The 14,508-nt window shown below is 39.2% G+C and overlaps 1 protein-coding gene across 5 annotated transcripts in view; it reads right to left on the bottom strand.

The window, feature by feature from the left end:
• Nucleotides 1-103: 103 nt before the first annotated feature.
• Nucleotides 104-14,508, bottom strand: part of COL19A1 (collagen type XIX alpha 1 chain) — a 188,984-nt gene continuing 174,579 nt past the window's right edge. For all 5 annotated transcript variants that reach the window (XM_083497359.1, XM_083497360.1, XM_083497357.1 and 2 more), the window contains 2 exons: nt 7,484-7,561; nt 104-7,275 (listed from right to left, as the gene is read on the bottom strand). In XM_083497359.1, the coding sequence (XP_083353485.1) occupies nt 7,148-7,275; nt 7,484-7,561 (206 nt within the window). In that variant the 3' untranslated portion in view covers nt 104-7,147. The remainder of the gene's footprint in view (nt 7,276-7,483; nt 7,562-14,508) is intronic.

Raw genomic sequence — 14,508 nt, 5'->3', positions numbered from 1 at the left:
TGTTACTTCCAAGTGCTATTCAGACCAATATACTTTATTTCCATTTTGATGGCATGTCAGGTTCAAGATGAAAATAGGAAGAAAAGCAACCCTAACGTCATGCTTAGATCAATTAAGTTTTATTTTAACCATAGCAGTAGCGCAGAAATAAACAATGAAATTATCTGACAAGAGAAATAAAACTGTTTTTACAAATCCAGTAACATAAAACAAATGTACAGGGAGGAAAATGCAAAGTCCATCAAAAATGCATAATACAGAATTTGGTTAAAATTCCGGTAGGAGGAAATCAACACGTTTATAATGTGGCTTTAAATAAAAACGTAACTACCTGTTTACAATTATAGATACACAAGAAATATACCTGATAGTATCAGGCTCACTTCAATTCAAAATTCATTTAAGACTAAAGGGACCAAGTAGATAAAATAATCTGCTTAGCATGTGCAAACAGCTGTACTTTCCATTTGTGGGCAAGATGCCAACAGAATCTTATAGACAGGTTTTGAAGACTAGTGCTTAGTTATTCAGAAATGAAAGGCAACAATAAAACATAAACTTCCACAATTGAAATAGTTGAAAAAAAGTATTGACAAAGAAAAATTCAGAAAACCATTTAAATGCATTTGCTTTTCAAACGAACAGAGCTTACATTCTACGACAGAAGTGTGCTTACGCCCACTAAAATATTTTTTTGAGTATACTTAACTGTTAGAATGTGGCGTTCATGTTCGTTCTCCTAAATTGTGTACATGGATTTGGTCTATTTATATATAACATCTTCCCTTGTGATTCAAGATTACACTTGAAGGCTTTTCAACTAATCTGGAAATCTGCACCATTATCATAATGACTTGAAGTTCTGTTAATGGCGATCAGATGTGTTGAAAACTAGCTTTGACTATCTAGAAAACATTTGCATACCTTAAATAAAAGGAAGATTTAAGACAAAGGGAGAAGGGAATAAAACGTCCTATACCCAGCGCTCTTATTAATCCCTGAAACCAAATACACTTTTTATACAAAAATACTGATATTAAAATGTTAATATCAAAGATAAATAGGCTACACCTTCCACATAATTTACAAAGCATGTTTATTTCTGCAAAAAGGAAAGAGACTTACTTCTTCCCTAATGACATGTGACACAATGTGGGAGGGAAGAAGAGCAGTTCAGCATGATCCCTGCAAGGATCCCCTCCAGCTTGCGCCAAGTTGCGGGCCTGAGATGGGCTACCTGTGGTTTCATTACCTACAAGCTACATTATAAACAAGTTGAATCATAAATTGTGATTATGTCACAGTCATTGGTGGAAGAAGAAGCAATGCAACTGAGAATTATCCAGCCAAAGTTAGCACAGTCAAGCCCCATGAATTCCAATGCTGAAAAACAGCGGGACTTCAAAGTGGTGGTGGTGGTGGTGGGTGGGCAAACTTTGCCTGAATTGTTCCCTGTATTTATCAAATAAAATAAAATAAAATAAAATAAAATAAAATAAAATACTATTTTTTAAGACCAATAAAGAAAAAGAAATCCATTAAACTTAAGGACACAAAAATGGAAACTTAGTGCACTATATAGAAATAAACGTTTCACCATTTCCTGCCTTATATACATTTGTAGAATTCAATCCTTATTTAAGTGAAATGCACAAACAAAAATGTGCTTCATGCCACCAAGTGGACTTTAGAGGTATAGCACAGATCCTGAAGAACTGCAAAATTTTAACATTAACTAACCTACAGTAGCTTTACAAACCCAAATACTTCTAAACACAGCATTTGTTAAAGAGAATTCTGAAGCAATCCTAATGAATTTTGCGTCAATGGAACTTTTAAAATAATCTGATGCGAAGAATAAAAACATATCTCATTGTATTCTACATATTACTTATACCACTAAACCAAAATACTTCATTGTAGCTTCTCTAACATTCCTACCATTTTGAGAGCTTTTTCTAGAGACAAGACCGTGTAACTGTTCAGAAAAATTGTGCAAGGCTATGCACTAAGCTATGCAAACCTGGGTCATGACCAACAGTTTAACGTAAAGCAGGAACAAAGAGATACAGGTGGGAGGCAAATCATTATGGGCTTTGCGCAAAACGTTTTGGCCACGTTCATCAATGGGCTCAGAAGAAAGGCAAAATATTATGGAACGCCTAGAACCCTCATCCCCAGGTAATCCATTTTACATCACTAGATTGCAACTATGCACCTGATCCAATAAGGCACAATTGGGTTGATTCAATTGTTGCTTGCTTGCTTGCTTCTCCTTCATTGGACAGTGAACTAGATCAAAGTCTGAAATGTTGCACACTGTATGACTGGTAGCTGGAAAGAAGTTTTGCATGAGCAAAGGAACTTCTCTTATTGATAGATAATAGGCTTGTGCAAGGCACCATGATGGGAACACACACCACTGAAATAATACATGTAGTAGCCTTCAGGTCTGCACAAAGTATTCCTTCTCCAGAGATATTCTTGTGTAAATAGTAAACAGATGATTAGATGTTAGAGGTGGGGGAATAAATGGGGACACCGAATGCAGTCTCCCGCTCTACAGTACAATGTCTGACAGTGCTGTGATGTTCAGCGCCATCAGAGTGGATGACCAGGCTGATTTTTATTTGCTAGTGTTTGCATGGAGTGGGAGTACTGTGCAAAGTGTTTATCAGTTTTAAAAACCACTTTTATAACCAGTAGGGAAGGACTTGCAAGCATAATCTTGTTGCTGAACATGGATTCCATTCGTGGGATTTGGCTGACAGTGTTCCATTCTATTTTGGTTACTCATTGTATTCAATAGGTCCAGTAGCAAGAGAATTTTCTTACTGTGTTATTTGATTCGTGTGTGTGTGTGTGTGTGTGTGTGTGTGTGTGTGTGTTTGTTTGTTTGTTTGTTTGTATGTGGTATTTGCTGTTTAAGTTTGCTGATATTCATATATAAAATTATTAGAGAAAATATCATTAGAACAGGAATACGGAAATAAGAGTTTAACTTAAAATGACAAACAAGTTGCAAATGTTTGGTTTCTGGCACACACAAGATAAAACAGGAAAAGACCACAGAGTGCTCATTTCAAGACACCATGCGCCTCGATTAAAATAGAATAGCTACAGAGTTATTCCTGATTTGTTGCATTTAGCTATAAATACAGAATATGCTCCACATCTTAAAAACTGAGTGAAGACACTAGAAGAACAAAATACACTATTTCATATAACAAAAAAAGTTTTGTTAATGCTTTTCAAAAAAGGAAAGCATTAAAGACAAGAAAAATGATTCAAAGTGATCTGAATGATCCAAATTAACTATTAAAATCATTAACATGTTGGAAAGTTTTTTCCAAGTACTTAGACACAAACAAAACTATAAACAATGTGAATTAAAAATATTTTATGTTAAACTGTTTTTCCCCAAAATATATAAATGTTCCTGACAAATTCAAGTAAAGTAACCTCTAAATAATACTGCCAGGTACCTTATCAAAATTTTCGTTCAACTAGCTAAAACCCAAAATATACACACAGCACCAAACAATATATCAACTGAGCTTCTCTGATTAGCTTTCCAAATCGGAACCTTTCTACATAATCTAATTAAAATACAACTCGATATTTTTGTTATTTTTTAAAGCAAAGTCTAAAAGAAATTCTAAATTTAAAATACTGAGACTTTTTCAGCAAAATTTGGAATCGCTGGAGAAGTTCATATAAGGCAGGAGTGACAACCCGAATAGGAAAAATGCCCCTGCCAAACAATATATCTGTCTTGCAGTACATGCAACCATACTGAAAACAAACAGAATAAACCCAGTTCCCCCATCAAAATAGTGTTGATGTGACTGCATTCTATTAAAGCAGGGGCTTGTTGAAGCTCAGTTTAGACCAAATTTTATTTACAAGGAATTTAACAATTTTGAGCATATCTTCCACACTTCAGCTGTCTTAATCTCTCTTATTATTTTATAAAGGGGGGGGGCAGAAAATATATATGTAAAAACTTGGGAGCCAATCCATCCTTCCATCGCACACCATTTTTCTTCAGGGTCACGTGAGAAGAGCAGATTGCATTTACAGCCCTGGAAGGCAGCAAGCTGACTGGATCTACACAAGAGAGCGGCCCATATTGTGGCCTTCCATGGCAGGTACTGGGTGGACCCATTGTCCAGTGCTTGTATCCAGCCAATGACAGGACACTGGCAGTGGGGAGGGGCAGAGGGAAAGGAGAAAGTCTTCACAACCAAAGAGCAGGGCTTAGAGCTGCTCATGGTGTCTAATTTCACCGAATCATCAGTATAATTTCTTGTAAAATGGAAGGGGAGGGGTTGGGGCGTGGAGAGAAAGGGGGTGGCCAATAGAGAAAAGTGAGCCTATCTAATTTTGCTTCTAGTACCTGGCCACCATTAGGCTTGGCACTGCCTATAAAGGGCCCCAGTCCTGGCCACAGCTGGCATGTGCTTCCTTGATAGTTAGGTTACCCCCAGGGGAATGCAGTCCTCAACAGCAAACTTGTTGCTGAGCCCTGCTTTAGAGTATTCCATTTGGTGCAGCTACACACACACACACAGGAATGGATCATGCCCCAACATGTGTGTTGTGGATCATGACAGCAATCAAATAATAATGTGCATTGTCTTGACTATGGAGAGTGAACAATGAGGCTATTTTTTTGTAAAAAAAATGCAGCTCGTGCCATTATAAGCTATGGTGAGTCGTATTGCTTAGGAGGAAGAACATGCAGAAAGTTCAGATTGTGCATAAAGATGCTGAGATTGCAGAATGTGGCCCCTCACAGGTGAGACTGCACTATATATGTTCAGACACACACACACACACAGTTAACGGCAATGTGAAAGTGGCCATAGTACTATGATACACCTATAGATATCTCCTGCATTTGCTTGGGCTAGTTTCACTTCTTTCTGCACTAATATATATACATATATATATACACACACACACACACACGTACCAACCTACAGTAGGTAATCACTTCATGCATCTGACAAAGGCTATGTCACCACGATATATTGTCTTTAAACTGCCACTCTTGTTTTTTGACATCACACTAACATAGCTACCTTTGTGGATTTTCTCACATTCATACTCCTATGTTCTCAGAGAGCTCACACAAGACACTGTGGACCAGGAATAGCCAACATGCAGATGTTGTGGGAAACTCCTGTAAAATCCAGCCAGCATGACCTACAGTCATTGTTGGTGGGAGTCATGGTCCACGGTATATGGAGGGGACCAAATTGTCTACCCCTGTTCTAGGGTTGTAGCCATGCTAGTTCTACTCAGAGTAAACCCATTTAAATCAAAGAACATGACCAATTTAGGTGCATTAAGTTTCAGTGGGTCTGCTCTGAGTAGGATTTTGTTGGATACAACCCTTAAGAGTCTAAAATCCTTAAGGGAAGGGCTTCTTTTGATAAGAATGGCCTGCAATTGCCCTGATTTTAAGAACAGCATAAATAAAGTCCTTATTTTCAGTTATAGGATTAACTTGCACATGGGAAGTGGTCTTCAAATGATTCCCAAGTCCCATCAGCAAGGACCTATCACTTCTGCTGTCTTTGACTATCCTTCCATTTCTTAATGGAGTTTTGATGTAGCTACATCTCTCCCAAGAACAGCTGAGGACCACTGTCTCCTAGAGCAATATCTATTTTAAGAAGCATCTCCCTTTTATTCATCCTAGATGGCAGAACTTTAATTTACTGATGCTATATATCTGCTCAGCAGTTCTCTTTCCCTTCACTGTGTATGGTCATTTTATCCTCAAGTAAAACAAAATGTCAATCTGCCCCAACCACTGAATATTTCAAACAGAAAGGTTGTTTAATACTACAGGCTAGCCTAGCCTGCATGAATGTTGTTGAACTTTGAAACTCACTCTAGAAAAAATGCTAACATTGGACCAGACATCATTCATGAAAGGCAGACATCATTCATGAAATACATGGGTACTAGTTCAAGCTACACCATCCTCTTCTATCTGAACATATATACACAAACTTCTCAATGTATTATTGTCAGAACTTTACCTGAGATAAAGGCCTTGGTATATTAAAATAAGGCAGAAGCCCCCTGACATATAAACATGACTAGCTTAAGCATAAGAACACAATTCTATAAGGTGGTATCTTATTAAGGCTTTGCCCTAATGAAAGCACTTCCATTTGCACAAAGGCAGGACCCCTGATTCTGGATTATCTCTACTACTCCAATGCAACTCTTGTGCCCCTCAAAAGGCTTCTGAAGGTTGGGAAGCACCTGTAGCACAGAGGCTATAATTGGTCAGGGAGACTTGCCTTGCAAGAGAAGTGCAAAGGACTAGAGCAAAGCCAAGTGAACAATACGAAGGAGCCATTATCAACAATCTACTCAATAACTAAGTTAGCCTTCAATAATTAAGGGCTGTTTCACATATGAAGCCAGCAAGTACATTTGCCAGGAAATAAGCTCCACTGTGCGACTTCCAGGCTCTGTCTTGCATTAACCACACTCTCACCCCCTGTGTCACAATTAATGGGAGAGAGGCTCAACAGCTCATTTTCTTTAAAAAAAAAGTTTCCTATGTGAAAAGTGCTTCCAGAAATTTAATAAATTTCTAGCAAAGTCTACAATACTGCACAAGGGCAGAAGGAGCATGAAAAAATATCAGCTGATTTCTCAAAGAGTTGCTCAAGGATTCACAAAAGCTTCAACACTCTGGATGCAGTTTTGCAAGCAGAGCTTTTGCTGTTATGTATGAACTCCAAGCCATCGAGATACGGTAGCCAGCAAAAGCTAAATAAGATATATGACAGTACATTTTGTTTTGCAAGTATTAAGGTTAAAAACCATTAAGAGGTCAACAGGCCATCAGAATGCAAGAAAATTGCCTTTTGCTATAGAAAAATAGACTAAAATTATAAACACATGGAATGAACTCAAGAAAACAACATCTCGGCATTGGCTTAACTGGAAAATAAACATTGTTCCATTGAGATGCTCTGTAAAATGCCTACACACAATATCATGTATATAGACCAAAAAAAGGTACCAAGTATTTTAAAGCTTAAATTAGGTAGGAGGGCAGGAGGGAAGCAAGGAAGGGGTAAACCAGGAATCAAAGTACTTCCGGAGAAGATTTTCATTTGCCAGTTGTTCGTGGTTGAGTTTGAGAGACGTGGTAATAGCAATCTGCTGGGTTGCATCTTCCTGATGGCCCAGGTGGGCCATGTGGACCTGGAGCTCCAGGTGGTCCCGGCATACCAATGACTAAGCAAATAACAACAACAGCAACAATATTGTAAAACCAGCTGTATTTACTGGGTCGAGACGCTTTAAAAAGTAAGATCAAAGGCATTTCTTTCATGCACTAAAGGGCAGCTTATATGCAATCCATCTTAGAAGTATCACCCCCCTCTCACAGTTCTTTTACTAATCCGCTGTTCTGGTTATGATAAATATGAACGTATGTTTTTACCTGAAGGGCCAGGTGGACCAGCATCACCTGGCAGGCCAATTCCAGGCTCACCTCTTTCACCTTTCTGTCCTCTGTAGCCTATAGGAGATAAACAAAAAAGGAATAAGAGTGCCCTGAAATCATAGAATATATACTTTTCCTAACCTCTTTCCCAATATTAGAATGATAAAAATATAACTCCCTCCTACACTAATGATGGCAATTTAGATAGCTCTTTTTAAAACATTCCTTCCACAAATTCCTAATGAAACCGAATGGATCATGAGACCCAGGGGCTGCTTGCTAAGTCCCCCTTTCACAATCTTCTAGAATTACCACCCTGCCTTGATTTGGTCCTCCAAGAGTGGATTAGAAACCCTTCACTGAGGATGACAGCAGGCATCAAAATGACTTATTTTTCTCTCATAACACTTTTAAACAAACCCGATAATAAGTTTTGACCGGGAGTTGACAGCGAATTACATACATCCATAGCAAGTGTGGCGCACAAGAAACATAATGGATTTCACAAAGTATTACAGTAGAAATCATAAACCTGAAAATTGGGCACCATCAAACTTTTAACTTACTTTGAAATAAAAAGGGAAAAGAGTTTTGGGGGAAAAGGAGCTACTATAAGAGGAATGGGAGGGATTCATGCTTGCTTTGAACACAGGACTCCTATGTTCAAATCCCTGCTTTGCGTGCTGGGCCAGGCCATGCGTCACTAGAAACTGTTAGGTATTATAGTTACAGCCATTCTGGGGAGGTTGCTGAAAAACGCATAGCTTTTTCACATGAAGATGTGCAACATGCAGCCTTGCTTACCAAGTGGATCTTCGTTTTAAATGTTATGCTTGGCGCTAGCATAGAGACCTTCTATGTGATGTAGAGGACCCATGTAAGTAGTACTACTAACAGAATGAAATGGCATCCCCAAAACTTCAGCCTTTTAACAAGAGAGAAAGAGCTCGCCATTCTTGATCCGTTGCATGCATGTTTGGGCTGAAGTTGGGTCCGGGGTCTGAAAAGGCTGATTATTATTTAGACTTCTTTTGGCTTTTCCCCAGGGAAGAAGCAGCCGAGCAAGCAAATGGCAGCCAGCAGACACAGTTGCAATGATGTAGAATAAATAGGAGTAGGCAAATGTAGAACCCTCCAAATGTGGTTGGACTACAGCTGCCATCATTCCTCAAGTGTGACCATACCAGCTGGCGAACACTACATTATCTGGAGGGCACAACATTGGCTATTTCTGAATGTTATAGCTATCTGCAAGGAGGAAACCCAGGATCCTGACAGAGAACATTTGAGGCACATGTCTACCAACCAGAGTTTCCAGCGCCAGGTAGGACATCTACCTTTTAGAGTTTCTGGATAGAGGCCATTAGAAGAACATGAGTGTGGATCAATATGAGTTTAACTAATGTTACCTCAACAGTAATGGGCCCCAGAAAGCTTATAGACTAGCCTTGGAGTTGTTCTATATGCCACCCAAGGGGCTAAACTCAGGAAACAGAAGGATAAATTAGGTCTACTTTAAATATCTCTGAGATCTAATGGTAGAAGCATATCACAAAACACATAAATACTTCCTGTTCAACAAGTTGATTATGAAATAATTGCTGCAGTCACCTTTGATTTTAAAGCACAAAAACATGGTATTTTTGTTCACCTACCAACAATGCTCCAATGTCCCTCAAAACAACCCAAAAGATGACCAAAGCACATATTTGGGAGAACATGTGACATGCGAGGGTAGCATGCATGGCACCACAGAATGGACCAATATTAACAGACAAATAAGCAGGCACTGGAACTGAAAACAAAACCTTTTTAAATTAAAAATGCAATAAAAACAATGGGTGGAATTCAAGGTTAGGCCTACTCAGAGCAGACACATTTAAATCAAGGAACATGACTAAGTTAGGTCTACTAATTTTACTCCGAGTAAAAGTTAGTTGAACTCCACCCATTATCTTCATATGTTAGTTGTGAAATCTGTGTCCTTTGGGGTAGAGCTGTACAAAATACGGTTGACCTTCAGTTACCATGATTATTTTTTATATAAATATATTTGCCAGAAATGTGGTAAACTTTGTTTTAATTCCTACTCTTTCACACCATAATCGGGGCATCTATTGTATTTCCCAATTGTTACACCGCCTCGGTTTTCTTTAGTCTTACAATAAGTAGCATTTTTATATGATAAAAAAGCTCTGTTGAGCTATACATTAAAACAAAGAGGGCAATCCTGCTGCACATTAATCTGTAGAATGCACCATCCATAAAGAAATAAAACAATATTAATAATAAATCGCCTTCAAAATTCCTACTTGGAATCACATGTACAGAATGAAAATGCATCACAAGGAATCAATACAGGCTGAGAAGTTCTGTGTACATTCAAGTAATTAAAGAAAGCTAATAACACAACTATCTGCTCACATTTTAAGGTTATGAATGGTGTAAAACAAAGCTCAGTTACATATAAACCAATGCTTTTGTACACCGCTGAGTAACAAAAATAACTGCGCATTTAATAAAACATTTCATGAACAACTTTCTAAACTTCTTTATTTTACAGAATCAAAACAGTGAGAAAAAACATTTAGATATGTAATAACACCACCATTAAAGAACAATCCAAAAACAGATCTCTAGCAGTACAGTCGATTTTACATGAGGTATATTTTACTAATGATTAAACTTCTGGAGTTTAACTTCACAGTCTACCTGAGTGAGATTTTAAGTTCGCTTTAGAGCAAAATGATTTACAGCTATGAAACAAGGTTCTTAACAGGCTGGCCAGAAGACTGGGCTCCTGCACTTTCAATAGTTCTACACAAGAGGGAATTTCAACAAGTTTAGCTTTTTATTAAAGACACAGAGGCCCTATCCATTTTTTTCATTTGGCTATATAACAAAGATGTTGATTTAGCACCTACACCAACTAGTTATAATGCTGCAGTAAGTATAATCAGAAATTTGCAATGTTTAATGTCAACATTTACAGTAAAAATATATTATTATTTTTTAAAACATATCAAATTACTGTAATCTCTCAGCCCATGAGTGCAGACTGGAAGTTTAAAAGAGAATTAGGCTGTATTTCATACAACCTAATATTACTTGGGAGATGTGCTTTCATCTGAGTAAATGTGTCTAGGATTGCACTGCAAAGGACTGGTTCAGATAAACAAGCAGTGCTTATCTCAAAGTGACTGTGCATACATGCCCACTTGCACAAACTTGAGTGTTTATCAGTCATGCTCACAAGAACAGCTGTACGGAAGTCTGGGGTGGGGTGAGCCACTGAGACTGAGGAAATGCCTGCTGAAACTGCTAGAAACCTCTAGAAATTTCTTTAATGCTCTGTGTAGAAAACAAAGTTCAATTAATGGCATTAAAGAGATTTCCATTTATGTCCATTTCTGTATTATGCCATTGAGAACATACACCTGTTGCTCTACAATGTTGTTAAAGAGAAAAATGTACAGTGGTACCTCAGAAATTGAACGGAATCTGTTCTAGAAGTCCACCCAACTCCCAAAATGTTCGGAAACCAAGGTGTGGCTTCCGATTGGCTGCAGGAAGCTCCTGCAGCCAATCGGAAGCTGCGGAAGCCGTGTTGAACATTCGGGTTCCAAAGAACATTCACAAACTGGAACACTCACTTCCAAGTTGTGGTGTTCGGGAGCCAAAACATTTGACTCGCAAGGCGTTCGCGAACCAAGGTACGACTGTATTGGTCTGTGAAGATTTTTGAAAACAGAACCCTCTTTAGGTGTTCAGCACACTGTTCACCTTTGGGTAGTTTAATAATACATGGCGCTCTTACGGATTCTTGTTGATAATTAAATTCAGAGGCTCAATTGACATAGAACCCTACTCTACCTCATACCTTCCCTAAATGTTAATCCAAACCACATAAAACTATATAATTGTAACTATTTTTCTAGAAAAAGAGGTCCCAGAATGCATCAAGAATGCTTCCCTCGTTCTCTCAGAATGGCAATGGCCCTTACCTGAGAGGTGCCAAACTGAGTTCTGGTTTCTGGCTGAACCCCCCCCCCTCCCCCTGATTAAAACCTTCCAGAGAGCAAGCTACATGTTCAGGACTCTTTCATGCTCCAAGGCACCTTAACAACTCTTTTTTGGGGGGGAATAATCTATGAGCATGCAAATCTTTTGAAATATATTTTTATATTTATGTTCTGTGTGAAGCTAGCTCAGAACCTTCTCATTAATCCAAAAGCCATATACTGGAGGGGGGGACACACATTTTTAGACAGTTTCCCTAATGATCCAGTGTTACCTGGCATACATAGATATTTGCTCAATGAACAAAAGAATTTTCTTTATACTAACTTTTATCCCAGTAAATAGCAAATGGACATATAATAATAATAATAATAATAATAATTTTTATTTATATCCCGCCCTCCCCAGCCAAAGCCGGGCTCAGGGCGGCTAACAACAATCAAATAAACAATCAAATAATAACACATTCTAAAAATATTTCATTATAAAAATTAGTTAAAATCAAATTGATGGCAACCGATTAAACAAAATTCTGTGCAGGTTGCCAGAGGAGGGAGTCAGGCTGCGCCCTGACCAAAAGCCTGGCGGAACAACTCTGTCTTGCAGGCCCTGCGGAAAGATGTCAAGTCCCGCAGGGCCCTAGTCTCTTGTGACAGAGCATTCCACCAGTTTGGAGCCGCAGCCGAGAAGGCCCTGGCTCTAGTTGAGGCCAGCCTAACCTCTCTGAGGCCTGGGACCTTGAGGATGTTATTATTTGCAGACCGTAGGTTTCTCTGTGGGGCATACCAGGAGAGGCGGTCCCGTAGGTACGAGGGTCCTAGGCCGTATAGGGCTTTAAAGGTTAAAACCAGCACCTTAAACCTGATCCTGTACTCCACCGGGAGCCAGTGCAGCTGGTATAATACCGGATGAATGTGCTCTCGCAGCGAAGACCCCATAAGGAGTCTCGCCGCGGCATTCTGCACCCGCTGGAGTTTCTGGGTCAGTCTCAAGGGCAGCCCCACGTAGAGCGAGTTACAATAATCCAGTCTGGAGGTGACCGTCGCATGGATCACAGTGGCTAGGTCAGGACGAGAGAGATAAGGGGCCAACTGCTTAGCTTGGCGGAGATGAAAAAATGCCGCCTTTGTTATAGCTGTAATCTGCGACTCCATAGAGAGGGAGGTATCGAAGATTACACCCAAACTCTTAACGGACGGTGCTGGCACTAATTGCACCCCCGCAAGAGATGGGAGTTGCCCCCTTGATCCCATATCGTCCCGCCCCAGCCAGAGGACCTCTGTCTTCGAAGGATTTAACTTCAACCGGCTCCCACGTAACCATCCAGCCACCGCCTCCAGACATCTGGTCAGCGTGTCTGGGGCCGAGTCAGGATGGCCATCCATCAACAGATAGAGTTTCCTGCTTTATTTCTGTATGTGCAAAATAACTTCCCTCAAAGCAGTCATATAATTTAGTAGTTGCTTGATGGCTGGTATGTTTTGGCTTTGGGAAGAGTGAATAAGCCTGAATATTGTATCTTGTAGACAACAAACAGCTGGGAGGGGGGAGCTAAAGGCATATTTTGGTGGAACTAATATTGCTTTAGACATTTTCCTTTAGTATTTTTTCTCTAGTTTTGACCCACTGACCCTTAGCAATCACTACGACTTGAACTTTGCCAGAAGCAAAACCCCACAAAACATTCTCTTGCGTACCCCGCAACCACAATAACTCTGTTTCTATGTTTATTGCTTTATTATAAAGGCAAAATAGTAACAGCGCATCGCACCATTTTAAATAGTTTTAATTTTGTTCATTGTCTAAATTGTTTCTCTATAACCAGGCCTGTGGCTGATTAAACATTCTACGGACTTTTAAATGTGTTCACGGGAGCAGGGTTATTGGTTTGGTTTTTCTGCTTTTACTTTTTATTACGCATTTTGCATTTTTATCTTGTGACCTTCGGATAAAGGGTGGTATGCAAATTTAATTTAATAATAATAATAATAATAATAATAATAATAATAAATTATAAGGAAAGAGGCACTGAGGCCAAATCTTCCACATATGGCAGATAATTCCTTTTGCCACGAAAGCCCTGTTCTCAGATCTATGGGAACTGACAGTGGTTAAGTTATTTTGTTATTGCTCCATATGAGTGGGGAGGGACCCTAGTGAGAACAGGCTCAGATTAAGCCTGTTGATGTTGTTTTCAGGGTGTGTCCATGTACATAAAAAGAACAAGGAAAACTGCCTTATGCTGAGTACTCTACACTAACTGGGAGATCCTCTCTAGGGTCAAGTTACAGGGAACCAGGCAGAGGGCCTTCTTGGTAGTGGCGCCCTGACATCTCCCACCAGATGTCAAAGAGAACAACAACTACCAGACTTTTAGAAGACATCTGAAGGCTGCGATGTTTAGGGAAGCTTTTAATGTTTGATGTATTAGAGTATTTTAATATATATATATAATTGGAAGCCGCCCAGAGTGGCTGGGGAAGCCCAGCCAGATGGGCGGGGTACAAATAAATTATTATTATTATTATTATTATTATTATTATTATTATTATTATTAGGGTTTTGGACAGAGGAAAATCCCAGCCCTACTTGAAGATGCTGGGAATTGAAGGCTGGGGGCTGGCACTGTGCTGCCTGTACAATGAGCACGCCCCTGGTTCTGGGTGCAGGTGTTTCTCCCCACCCAGTGTAACCTGAAGTGTGTTCCAACAGTAGAAACCCAAGTCTGCATGTGAATAGTAACTACCATGAGATTTAAAGCAGCTCTCTCTTTTAGATCTAGAATATTCAGCATGCACACGTAGTATTACAGATAAAAAATAAGGGGATAATTCAGACAAAGTTAAGCACATTTAACACTCTTTGATTTCTGTGCAAAGTATGAATATATGCTGTATATGTTATCCTTTGAAGCCTAACCCTGCCTCTCTTAGGTTGGCAGGAAACAGAAATCTATAGAAGCATTTTGTCTGTTTAATACTTTATATGTCATGTTTTATTAC

This window comes from Podarcis liolepis (genome assembly GCF_965112155.1).
Source record: "Podarcis liolepis genome assembly, chromosome: 3".
Taxonomy (NCBI): domain Eukaryota; kingdom Metazoa; phylum Chordata; class Lepidosauria; order Squamata; family Lacertidae; genus Podarcis; species Podarcis liolepis.
This window is presented reverse-complemented; position numbering and strand designations above follow the sequence as displayed.